Source organism: Dendropsophus ebraccatus, chromosome 7, assembly GCF_027789765.1.
Source record: "Dendropsophus ebraccatus isolate aDenEbr1 chromosome 7, aDenEbr1.pat, whole genome shotgun sequence".
Classification (NCBI taxonomy): domain Eukaryota; kingdom Metazoa; phylum Chordata; class Amphibia; order Anura; family Hylidae; genus Dendropsophus; species Dendropsophus ebraccatus.
In genome coordinates, this window is record NC_091460.1 from 90,059,462 (window position 1) to 90,072,189 (window position 12,728).

General features: G+C 45.2%; 1 protein-coding gene across 1 annotated transcript in view; it reads right to left on the reverse strand.

Annotated features, from left to right (window-relative positions):
* Positions 1 to 3,023: 3,023 nt before the first annotated feature.
* Positions 3,024 to 12,728, reverse strand: part of LOC138797562 (tetraspanin-3-like) — a 38,008-nt gene continuing 28,303 nt past the window's right edge. The window contains exons 6-7 of the mRNA XM_069977881.1: positions 11,256 to 11,339; positions 3,024 to 3,597 (exon numbers count right to left, since the gene is read on the reverse strand). Of these exons, the coding sequence (XP_069833982.1) occupies positions 3,511 to 3,597; positions 11,256 to 11,339 (171 nt within the window). The 3' untranslated portion in view covers positions 3,024 to 3,510. The remainder of the gene's footprint in view (positions 3,598 to 11,255; positions 11,340 to 12,728) is intronic.

The window sequence follows — 12,728 nt, forward strand, 5'->3', positions numbered from 1 at the left end:
TTGGGAGATTAAGCAATAGGTCAGACAACAGAAGTAACAGAACCAGGAGAGATGAAGCGCTTAGCTGAGTAACACTCAATAGCCAGCAGGGAAATGAAGAGTGCTGCTTTTTATCTGGAATCAGGGACTGGGTCCAGCACTTGATTGGATCAGCCCTGATCCCAGCACCCAGCTCAGCTGGAAAGGTCTTTAGAAGGAGTAATCCCCGCACTGCCAGAGTGTAACAGGCAATGCGGGTGTTGCTGGGAAACTAAGACAGCATTCAGACAGAACTGCAAACAAAAAACAACCAGAGGCTCAGCGCTTCCTTGGTTGCCCAGCACGGACCGAGGAGCACAAAGTCACATTCCTGACAGGCGCCCTTCAAATCTCAGGGACCTGGAGCAATTTGCCAAAGAAGAATGGTCTAAAATTCCAGCAGAGCATTGTAAGAAACTCATTGATGGTTACCGGAAGCGGTTGTTCGCAGTTATTTTGTCTAAAGGTTGTGTTACCAAGTATTAGGCTGAGGGTGCCAAATGAAGATATTATTACCAAAGCATTTGTGATTGCAATGATTTTCTGGAAGAAATTGAGTATTGTCTGACAGAATTGCAGGGGTACCAATACTTTTGGCCAGCACTTTATCACTGCTTATAATAATTTTATTCTGCTATGTACCTCTGGTTTCAACAGGCCTGTTTTTATTTTCATGTTATAAAGGGAAAGTAATAGAATATTTTTTTTGGTAAATGATATTGTAGTGCCACACTTCTATGGTTGTTGGGTAATGAGCTAGAACACTGCTGTTTAATTTATACTGCATACTTCTAGATATCAGTGCTAACCAGTAACACACTGTATATCCATAGCAATAATTAAAATAAGGTAATATACTATATATTGCTAGAGATCAGCAACAGTGGTGAACACGCTGTATATGTTATACATCACTAGGGATCAGTGATAACTGCCAACAGGCTGTATAGTGTATATGCCTAGCAATCAGCATTTACACTACACTGCAGACTGACCTAGGATGGCGCTTACACTAAACTGTTAACTGATGGGGAGCTGTGCTTACATAGTTAATAAGGTTGAAAAAATTCAACCTGTAACCCTACTGTGTTGATCCAGAAGAAAATTGCCAATTGCCCCATCACAGGGAGGAAAATTCCTTTCCGACTCCACCATGGCAGTCAGAATAAAGGCCCTATTACACCAAACGATTAACGGCCATTAAGGCCAATAATCACTTGGTGTAATAGGTAGTGTTAAAAAGCAACGATTAGCTGACATGCAAAGTATCGAGTGTTTGTTGTGTTTCAACACGTTGAAAAAAAGCCAAGCAGATAGTGACAGTCTACTGGCTATCGCTCCAGTCAATAGGAGTGGCAGCAGCAGGCCATTATTTTCTTTGAGTCACCCGGACAATCTAAAGATCCCTCCTACAGCACCCTGCACGCTGTCAGTGCGTGTAATAGTGCCGATAGCGAGTGGGGAACAAGGAGCAAGCAGGCGCTGACCTGACAGGTCGGTGCTCACTTGCTCCTCAGCATAAGCCTGTGTAATAGGGCCTTAATCCTAAGGCCCTATCACATGTAATCTAGTACCCATAACTTGTATGTGGGGTGTGTGGCTACCTCCTGTTGGCTTGCACTCCACTCATGTCCTGTGGCTGCTTTTAATCCACAATCTGTCCTGGAGTCAGTTTGGCAGGTGATGCAGTTATTTCCCTGAAAAACACCTTTTACACTTGCAGCCCAGTGTCAAATTGGTGTGGCCTAGAGTGTCTGTGCCCTAGTCCTCATCATTAGGAATGCTCCTGGGAAGAATTTCTCCTAATCTTCACTAGTCTGAACACTGCACATGTGGTGGATTGTTAAGGCACATGAGCAGTGTTTAGACAGGTGATGAATAGGAGAAATCCTGCCCAGGGGTGTTCATAATGATGAGAAGGGCAGGGGTACACTTGGCCACACCAATTTGACAAAGGGCTGCAAGTTTAAAAGTTGTTTTTAGAACAATAACTGAATATTCTGCCAAACGGACCCCAGGACAGATCTTGGATTAAAAGCAGTTATCTAACGGTATAAGTGGTTTGGGGGGAGGGGAGGGGCAGATTGTAGATACAGAGTTGCTTTAAATAGAGATGAGTTGGTTCCTATCTGTCCAGTTTGTAGGCTTAATGTTAGCCCAGGAGAGGCCATTGCTAGTGTGGGAATGCTAAAGTAGGACCAAGTCTCTGAGGACACCTTAACGTGGTGACATGGTACACTCTGTTTGATCAAATGGTTTGCTAAGATCCTCATTTTTTTAATAACTATAGAGCAGGTTTTCATTGTGTGTACACCGGGGGAGTAAGTACAGTAAACCCTTGCACCTGCAAGTGCTTTTGCACTTTTTATTTTTTGTCTGTACTTTAGGCACATGCGGCGTGCCACAGAGCCATGCCAATTTCTGATTTTTTTTAAATATTTGAAATAGAAGTAAATTACAAATCTGTATAACTTTCTGACACCAGTTGATTTGAAAGGAAAAAAAAACAACAAACCTTGAGTACCTGTTTAATATAAAGGCTATAGAGGACGGACACAATATTATATTTATTAGGTGGGAACTTGTGCTACCTACTGACTCCAGGAAAATAAACATTCAGGTAAGCAAATCTCAATGATTCAGGTGTTGTTAACAAACCAGAACTCTTTAGGCACAAAAAAGATTTCCATTGTGGTTACAGCCTCAACAACAAAATAAAGGCTTAAAAGAGGTAGTGCGGTGTTTAACATTTATTTACTAAACACACATTACAAAGTTATACAACTTTGTAATGTGTGTTATTTAAGTGAATGGCCCTCTTCCCCGTGTTCCACCCACTCCAGAAGTGTGATGCATTCTACTTACGTCGACCCGGGCCGCCATCTTGGGTCGACAACGTCATCTTCGGGAGGCTGGCCTGACCGCTCCAGCCCTCCCTCATGCTGGCCCCCCTCTGCCGCGTCATCAGCTGCTCAGCCACGATTGGCTGAGAATAGTTATGCTCAGCCAATCACGGCCGAGCAGCTGATAAAGCAGCAAAGGGGGGCCGGCATGAGGGACGGCTGGAACGGTCAAGGCTGGCCTCCCGAAGTTAACGTCGACCCAAATTAGCGGCCGGGGTCAACAGCGAATGCGTAAGTATAATGCACCACATTTCTGGGGTGGGGGGAACACAGGGAAGTGAGCCATTCACTTAAATAACACACACTACAAAGTTGTATAACTTTGTAATGTGTGCTATTTAGTGAATAAATGTTACACGCCGTACTACACTAAAAGGTGTTGCATCCACTAAAAGGAGGCTCTTCATATACTGCTAGTTATTCTAGTGTTTTCTCATTATGTATTAGTGTAATCATTATATATTTACATGTTAACTGATGCCCCACCAATCATTAACACACAAAAAGGTAGATGAAAAATATTGCACAAAAGAAAGTTATCTGAAACATAAAACATGCATTAAATCTTCATGATTGCATTTCATAGGTTCTATGCAAATGTTCCAGAATCAAGAATTCGGAAATCCTGGAAAGGGTTTCGGGTCATCAATATCCCATCAGAAATAACCGCCAACACCTTGTAATGAACAAAAATGAATTATAAACAACCACAGAAAATGACATCATCACCTCTCTTACAATGTGTAGCCTTAAAGGGGTTATCCAGCATTAGAAAAACATGGCTGCTTTCTTCCAGAGACAGCACCTCTCTTGTATCCAGTTCAGGTATGGTTTGCAATTACACTCCATTCACTTAAAGATTGGCGCCCATCCACACCTCCTGGATTAAGGTTAACTGTCTATAGGTCCCATACGACCCTACTGCTTCACGCGGCACACACAGAAGCTTCAGAGAAACTTGACAGTGAATTGCCCATGTGCTGGTGTCGGATCCAACACGAGAGAAGGATAAAACAAAATGTCAATTAAGCTGAAGGAGGCGGGGAGAAGGCTGGAATATGGAGTCATCTGCGCTGTGTGTGTGTGGTACATTCTGTGTGTGTATGTGATGTATCACACACAGAGTGTATCAAATACATGCAGAGAATGTATCAGGCACATACAGAGTGTACCACACACAATGTATCTCCGACATACAATGTATCATCAGGATGCATGAATTACACATAATGTATCTCACACGCACACAGAATGTATCACACACAGGATGTATCACACAATCTGTGTTTGTATGTATCATACATTCTGTGTCTGTATGTGTGTATGACACGAGCAAAGGATGCATCACACAAAGAATGTATCATACACAAACATAAAATGTATTACATACACACAGGATGTATCACAGACAATGTATCACACACACAATGTCTCATCAGGATGCATGTATCACACACAATGTATCATTAGGATGCATGTATCACCCACAGAATGTGTCACGCACACACACAGGATATATTACACACAAACACACACAATGTATCACACACAGGATGTATCAAACACACAGAATATATCACCCACAGGATGTATCTCACACACACAACACAAAATGTATCACACACAGAGGATGTATAACACACACAGGATGTATCCCTCTACAAAGAATGTATCAAACACGCACAGAATGTATCTTACACATGCACAGAGAATGTATCACACAGGCACTAATATACACCCATGCAAAATGTATCACACACAAGGAATTGACCTCTCACACACACACATGCAAAATATATCCCATGCACGCACACAGAATGTTTACCCCACACAATACAGTACACAAAGTCAGTCAGCTGCTTCTAAGGCCAGCAGGATATTGTCATGCATTAAAACAGGCATGGACTCTCGGGACATGGATATATTATTACCGCTTTATAAAGCTTTGGTGCGGCCTCATCTGGAGTATGCCGTCCAGTTTTGGAACCCGATTCATAAAAAGGATGTTCTAGAGCTGGAGAGGGTACAAAGACGGGCAACTAAACCAATAAGGGGAATGGAGCATCTTAGTTATGAGGAGAGATTAATAGAATTAAATTTGTTTAGTCTGGAGAAGAGACATTTAAGGGGAGGTATGATTAATTTATTTAAATATATAAATGGCCCCTACAAGAAGTATGGGGAAAAGATGTTCCAGGTAAAACCCCCTCAAAGGACAAGGGGGCATTGCCTCCGCCTGGAGAAAAAAAGGTTCAATCTCCGGAGGCGACAAGCCTTCTTTACAATGAGAACTGTGAATCTGTGGAACAGTCTACCACAGGATCTGGTCACAGCAAAAACAGTAGAGGGCTTTAAAACAGGGCTAGACAAGTTCTTAGAGCAAAATAACATAAATGCATATGTACAGCACCTATCACCCCTCCCCCTTCCCTGTATCCATCCCCTCCTTGGTTGAACTTGATGGACATGTGTCTTTTTTCAACCGTATTAACTATGTAACTATGTAACAATGTATGACAGACACAGAATGTATCACCCTCACAAAATGTATTCTACACAAGGAATGGATCACTTACACATGGAGTGTATCACGCACATACACGCAGAATGTAAACAAACAGCCTTCTAGCTAGAAAAAACACAATTGTGACCACCTATCCCCATATAGCAAAGTATAAAGTAACCACATTGGCTCACCCCTACTCCCTGCACTTACTACAGCATGGCGTGTTCAGGTCTCTGTAAAGTTGATAGCAGTAGTCGGCAGTTTATGTGACGTGACATCACAAACTTTACAGAGACCTAAACACGCCATGCTGTAGTAAGTGCAGGGAAAATGCACAAAATAGGTGAGTTTCCCATATTAAGTGTCTATTAGTAATTTTCATAACTTTTGTTGGGCAATAACATATCTTAAAATTATTTTGCCCAGAACTCCCCACACATAATTTTTTCGTTTTTCGTGAGAATTTTTATTTACAGCAATCTGGCACTGCCATGGGGAAAGATTGGGTTTCAATGGGGGGCGCGGGCTCCACCACCCATGTGCAGTGCTGGTTACATATTACTAATGATGTTTTGTTTATATGTCAGAGGTCAGAATCTCAGCTAAAAGAGTTTATGACAGAATTGAACACTAATGAGTTCAATGTCAAATGTCAAAAAATGTAATTCCTTGATGTGTTGAATGAAAAAGATAGCAGTGGACATTTGGAGATGGACGACTATCGCAAGACGGTGTCTGTGAATGCACTGCATGCCTCTTCAGCCCATGTGCCATCAACAAGGACAGTCCCAATGGGACAATTCTTGAGAATGAGGAGAATCTGTTTCTCAGAGGCACATTTTGAGTGTAGGGACTTTGCTGAGAGGGGATATAGTAAGAGGACAATAAAACAAGTTTATTTATGAGCAAAAAATACACAGTGTAAACAACTTTTACAGTGAAAAACAAAATAAAAAATGATAAAATCAGATTTATCTCTACATTTAATTCAGAATGGGAAATTATGTGGGAGGCAATTTACAAACATTATGCTGTTTTACAAACAAACCCAATTATAGCCAGAAAATCTTCTTATGACAGCACAAAGAGGAAAAAAACGAAAGGATTTGCTGGTTTAAAGTCATTACACTCTAAAACCAGCAAATCCTTTTGGTTGTAATAGAAGTCAAAGGACTAGATATTTTCCATGTGGGGAATGTAGAGCTTGTGGTAATATTGATATGGCATATACATTTATGTCTGCTGATGGTATGAAGAATTTTGAGATCAGGGATTATATTTCCTGCAACAGTATTGGTGATCTATTATGCCACATGTGGTTGTGGTAAGGTCAGGGGCGGTCTTGGCATTTCTGGGGCCCCAAGCGAAGTTATGTCTGGGGGCCCCCTCCCTCGACACGCGTTCCAAAACAATAGACCGCTGTGTGTTGCCCCCAGTAACATATACCCCTTGTGCGCTACCGTCAGTAATATATACTCCTTGTGTGCTGCCCCCAATAGTACATACCCCTTGTTTGCTTCCCCCAGTAGTATATAGACCTCTGTGTGTTCCCCCAGTTATATATAGCCCCCCGTGTGCTCCCCCAGAAGTATATAGACCTCCTGTGTGCTGCCCCAGTTGTATATAGACCCCCTGTGTGCTCCCCCCACTAGTATATAGGCCCCCTGTGTGCTCCCTTAGGGGTATTTAGCCCCCCTGTGTGCTCCCCCACTTGGATATAGACCTCCTGCCCCAGTAGTATAAAGACCCCTGTGTGCTCCCCCAGTTATATATACACCACCTGTGTGCCTCACAAGTAGTATATAGACCCCCTGTATGTTCCCCCAGTAGTATATAGACCCCCTGTGTGCCCCACCAGTAGTATATAGACCCCTGTGTGCTCCCCCAGTAGTATATAGCCCCGTGTGCTCCCCCACTTGGATATAGACCTCCTGTGTGCTCTCCAAGTTGTATATAGACCCCATTCTGCTGCCCCAAGTAGTATATAGACCCCCTGTGTGCTGCCCCCAGTAGTATATAGACCCCTCTGTGAAGCCCCAGTCGTCTATAGCCCCCCTGTGTGCTCCCCCTGTTATATAGCCTCCCTGTGTGCTCCCACCATTTATATAGACCCCCGATGTGTGCTCCCCCAGTTAAACAGACCCCTGTGTGCTCCCCCTCCCATATAGTATATAACACAATAAAACAAACACTTATACTCACCTGGGTCCGGGCGTCTCTTCTTCTCTTCACTCTTGTGGCCGCAGGAAGGGTTTTCCCTGCGATGACAAGAGACCGCACTCCCCTTGTCCTGGCGCCGATGCTCCAGTGATGTCACTGGAGCGCCGGCACCACAATGACAAAGCTGCCACTTGTGACCGCAGGGAAAACCCTTCCTGCGGCCACAAGAGTGACTGACAGGAAGGGGCCAATGTCTCCCGCCCTGTCAGTGCTGCTGCATGTAACTATGAGCGGTTATTACGAGTGCTCATAGTTACAGTTCAGATGGCAGCAGCGAGCGGGGCAGCGGCCCTGTCCAGTGGTCTTGAGCACAAGAGCAGGGCGTGGGGGCCCCTCTGGATGTTGGGGGCCCCAAACGATCGCTTGGGGTGCTTGGTGCCAAAGACCGCCACTGGTCATGGTGTGGCAGTATTATGTTATGGCATCATTGGTAATATCTTCCTGTTTTGTTCAGAGCAGTTTTGAGGTGGTATGTAATCTCTGTATGGTGGTAGGAGGGTTATAAGAGGACTACTGGGGGGGGGGGGGGGCCAGAAATGCCAAGACCGCCCCTGACCATGACCCCTATCACTACAGACCCTATAACAGAGTGCAGTTACCTCCAGTGACTTCCAGGAGGCGTCTTCTCTGATCAGCATCTTTTACTTCTTTTTCTTTCTCTCTCCATCCAGCCTGGGCCACCTTGAAGTATTCCCCCGGCTGGTAATCTTCCCTCCAGAATCTGTCAGAGAAATATTTTAGGCTCCAACACATACAGTAGTTAGGTCCAATGTACCCCTATATAGTAGTTATGCCCCTCTGTGCCCCCACAGATTAAAGGTGTCCCTGTGCCCCCACTTAATAATTAGGTATGTTCTGTGTCCCAGTATAGTAGTAAGGCATATAGGCACTTCTGTGCAGTCCCAATGTAATAAAGACCGCTACGTGCTGCCCCCAGTTATATAGACCCCTTGTGCGCTGCCGACAGTAGTAAATACCACTTGTGTGCTGCCCCCAGTAGTATATACCTCTTGTGTGCTGTCCCCAGTGGTATATAGACCCCCCTGTGTGCTCCCCCAGTTATATATAGACCTGTGTGATCCCCCAGTTATACATAGCCCCCCTGTGTGCTCCCCCAGTATACTATATAGACCCCCTGTGTGCTGCTCCCAGTGGTATATACCCCGTGTGCTCCCCCCAGTTGTATATACCCCGTGTGCTCCCCCACTAGTATATAGCCCCCCGTGTGCTGCCCCCAGTTGTATATACCCCCTGTGTGCTGCCCCCAGTTGTATATACCCCCTGTGTGCTGCCCCCAGTTGTATATACCCCCTGTGTGCTGCCCCCAGTTTTATATACCCCCTGTGTGCTCCCCCACTTGTATATAGCCTCCCTGTGAGCTCCCCCACTTGTATTTAGCCCCCCTGTGTGCTCCCCCCTTATATAGCCCCCCTGTGAGCTCCCCCACTTGTATATAGCCTCCCTGTGAGCTCCCCCACTTGTATATAGCCCCCCTGTGTGCTCCCCCTTATATAGCCCCCCTGTGAGCTCCCCCACTTGTATATAGCCCCTGTGAGCTCCCCCACTTGTATATAGCCCCCTGTTAGCTCCCCCACTTGTATATAGCCCCCTGTGAGCTCCCCCACTTGTATATAGCCCCCTGTGTGCTCCCGTTTATATAGCCCCCAGTGCGCTCCCCCACTTCTATAGAGCCCCCCTGTGCGCTCCTCCGTTTATATAGACCCCCACTGTGTGCTCCCCCCGTTTATATAGCCCCCCTGTGCGCTCCCCCATTTATATAGCCCCCCTGTTCAGTTCCCCCCGTTTATATAGCCCCCCTGTGCGTTCCCCCCGTTTATATAACCCCCCTGTGCGTTCCCCCCGTTTATATAGCCCCCCTGTGCGTTCCCCCCGTTTATATAGCCTCCCTGTGCTCCCCCCCCCGTTTATATCGCCCCCCTGTGCGCTCCCCCCGTTTATATAGCCCTCTGTGCGCTCCCCCCGTTTATATAGCCCCCTGTGCGCTCCCCCCGCTTATATAGCCCCCCTGTGCGCTCCTCCCTTTTTATATAGGCCCCCACTGTGTGCTCTACCTCCTATATAGTATATATAGTATATATATATATAGTATATATATATAGTATATATAGTATATATAGTTATATAGTATATAACAAAAAAAAAAAAAACATTTTTACTCACCTGGGTCCAGCTTCTCCTCTTCTCTTCTCTTCCCTCTTGTGGCCGCGGGAAGTGTTTCCCCTGCGGTCACAAGAGGCCGCTCTCCCGTTGTCATGGCACCGGCGCTTCAGTGATGCTTCGAGCGCCGGCACCAGAGACACAGAGCGGCCTCTTGTGACCGCAGGGAAAACACTTCCTGCGGCCACAAGAGTGACTGACAGGAAGGGAGCCAATGGCTCCTGCCCTGTCAGTGCCGCTGCTGCCTGTAACTATGTTAGCCGCAGCGGTCTTGGGCACCAGAGCGGGGCCCCACGCAATTGCGTGGGATGCTTGGTGCCCAAGACCGCTACTGATGCTGGGAAATGTAGTTTCCTGGCCAGCACCATCTTGTATACATATATCGACTTTTAGAAAAACTTTATCTTAGGAACGGCTGCAGCTAGAAAGACAGGGGATGGCTCAAAATACTCAGGAGGACTTGGTGAGTAAGGGCCCTATTCCACCGGACGATTATCGTTTGCATAATCGTTAACGATTAACGATCTCAAACGACCGCTATTGCGAAAGACCTGAAAATGTTCACTCATTTCCATGGAACGATAATCGTTACTTATGATCGTAATTGCGATCGTTTTTCTTCGCTATTTATTCACTATTGCGTTCGTATCTATTGCGAACGACCGAACGATGTCTTATTCAATGCGAACGATTTACGAATGTTTTGCGAACGAGCAACGATAAAAATAGATCCAGGTCTTATAAAGCGATCAACGATTTCTCGTTCGGTCGTTAATCGTTAACTGCATTTCAACCGAACGATTATCGTTTAGATTCGAACGATTTAATGATAATCTGAACGATAATCGTCCGGTGGAATAGGGCCCTAAGACCAGCTAGGTTTGGGAGAATTTCATTTTTTTGGCTCTTGGGGGAAATACCCCTTTAAGTTCCTTACTTGAGGCTGTGTGCATGCTCTGGGATTAAGGGCATGGACATTGTTTCTGCTCGGCCCCAGATGGCGGATAAGCGTTCCAGTGATGAGCACCAGAGCGGAAGTGAAGTAATATCTAGATCTCCCTGGACATGTGCCGACACAGAATGTATCACACACATTCTGTGTTTGTGAGTAATACATTCTCAACACAATGCATCACACACAGAAAGTATCTCTCTCTCACACACAAACACAGAATTTATCACACATATACACAAAATGTATTACACAAATAGTATGTGTGTGTGTGTGTGTGATATATTGTGTTTATCACACTAACATAGAATGTATCACAAACACACAGAATGTATAAAACACCCACAGAATGTATTACACATGCACAGTATCATATATATACACACACACACACACACACACACAAAATGTATCACATGCACACAGGATGTATCTCCCTCACACACAGGACTGTGAAGGAATTGATCCAGGTGCTTACCTGTGTGCCAGTTGTAGCAATACCCGACCACAACAACCAAAATAAGTAAAAATTCAGTCTGTAATGTAACTTTACAAAGCAACCCTACAAAAAACAGGAACATAAAAATATTGAGGTTTCTTGTAAGACTGAAGGCAGGATTTCATGAACTAGATGAAAACCTATCTATAATAAACAGGGCCATATATACAGCTCCTGCTGCCCTTTGCAATCCGACTTAATATACCTAGTTAGGAGAATTTTACACCTGGTAGGGGCCCTGGCTAATAGCCGACGCAGAGCAATCTCCATTGCTGGCTATTTTAACTGTTTAAAGCGACTCTGTACCCACAATCTGCCCCCCCCCCCCCCAAAACCGCTTGTACAGTCAGATAGCTGCTTTTAATCCAAGATCTGTCCTGCAGTCCGTTTGGCAGGTGATGCAGTCATTGTCCTAAAAAACAACTTTTAAACTGGCAGCCCCGTGTCCAACGGACATGACCTTGATTGTGTATGCATTAGGCTGGCTCAACTGTTTATCTATCCTCCCTACCCTCCTCATATTTAGGAATGCTCCAGGCAGATTGTCTCCTATTACTCAGTTGTGTGAATACGGAATATGGCTAGATCGGTAATCACCTGTGCAATGTTCAGACAGGAGTAAATGTTTCAGTGGCATTCCTAATGATAAAGAGGGTGGGGAGGAGGGACGGAGGGGTGGTGCAAAGTTAGGGCACAGATACTATTGTTTGGCACGGGACTGTAAGTTTAAAAGTAGCTTTTTAGGACAATAACTGCACCACCTGCCGAACGGACTCCAGGACAGATCTTAAAAGCAGCTATCCAAAGGTACAAGTGGCTTGGGGGGGGGGGGGGGGGCAGATTGTGGGTACAGAGTCGCATTAAAGGACACTTTCATTTCTGACAACAGCATGGTAACAGTTTAAATACCTGCCATTGGTCGTCTAGTGGCGAGAACGTCTCCCCGCAATACAATGGCGGGAAGCTGATCGTTTTTAGACGCAGCTATTGAATATTGTTGTAACTATACAGACAGGTAAGTCAGTGAAGGTAAACAACATTTTTTTAATATGACCTGGTAGGCGCGTAGATCCTGAAAATCACTGCACAATATTTGCCATCTGCGCTGGTTTCTTGGGGCAAATCCAGACCCTTTATGCACTGGAGGAGGGTCAAGCACCCCCAAGTGCACCAATATCCACTCGCTGGCGCGCCTCCTTTAGAATCAAGCCTGACTGCCTAAGCATTTTATTAGAAAGTGCCCAACCCCTTTAAAGTGACTGTCACCCCCTTTTTGCATTCTGACTTCTCTACACAGGTGTAATGGGTAAATTTAGCACTTTTCATACCCTAATTTATATCATACGTGATGGTGCTTGTTCAAGTAAAAAGTGATCTTTTATCAACTGCAGCCAACAGCACCACTTAGCCCCGCCCACAGCGCCATGGTTGGCCCCGCCCCTCAATGTCATC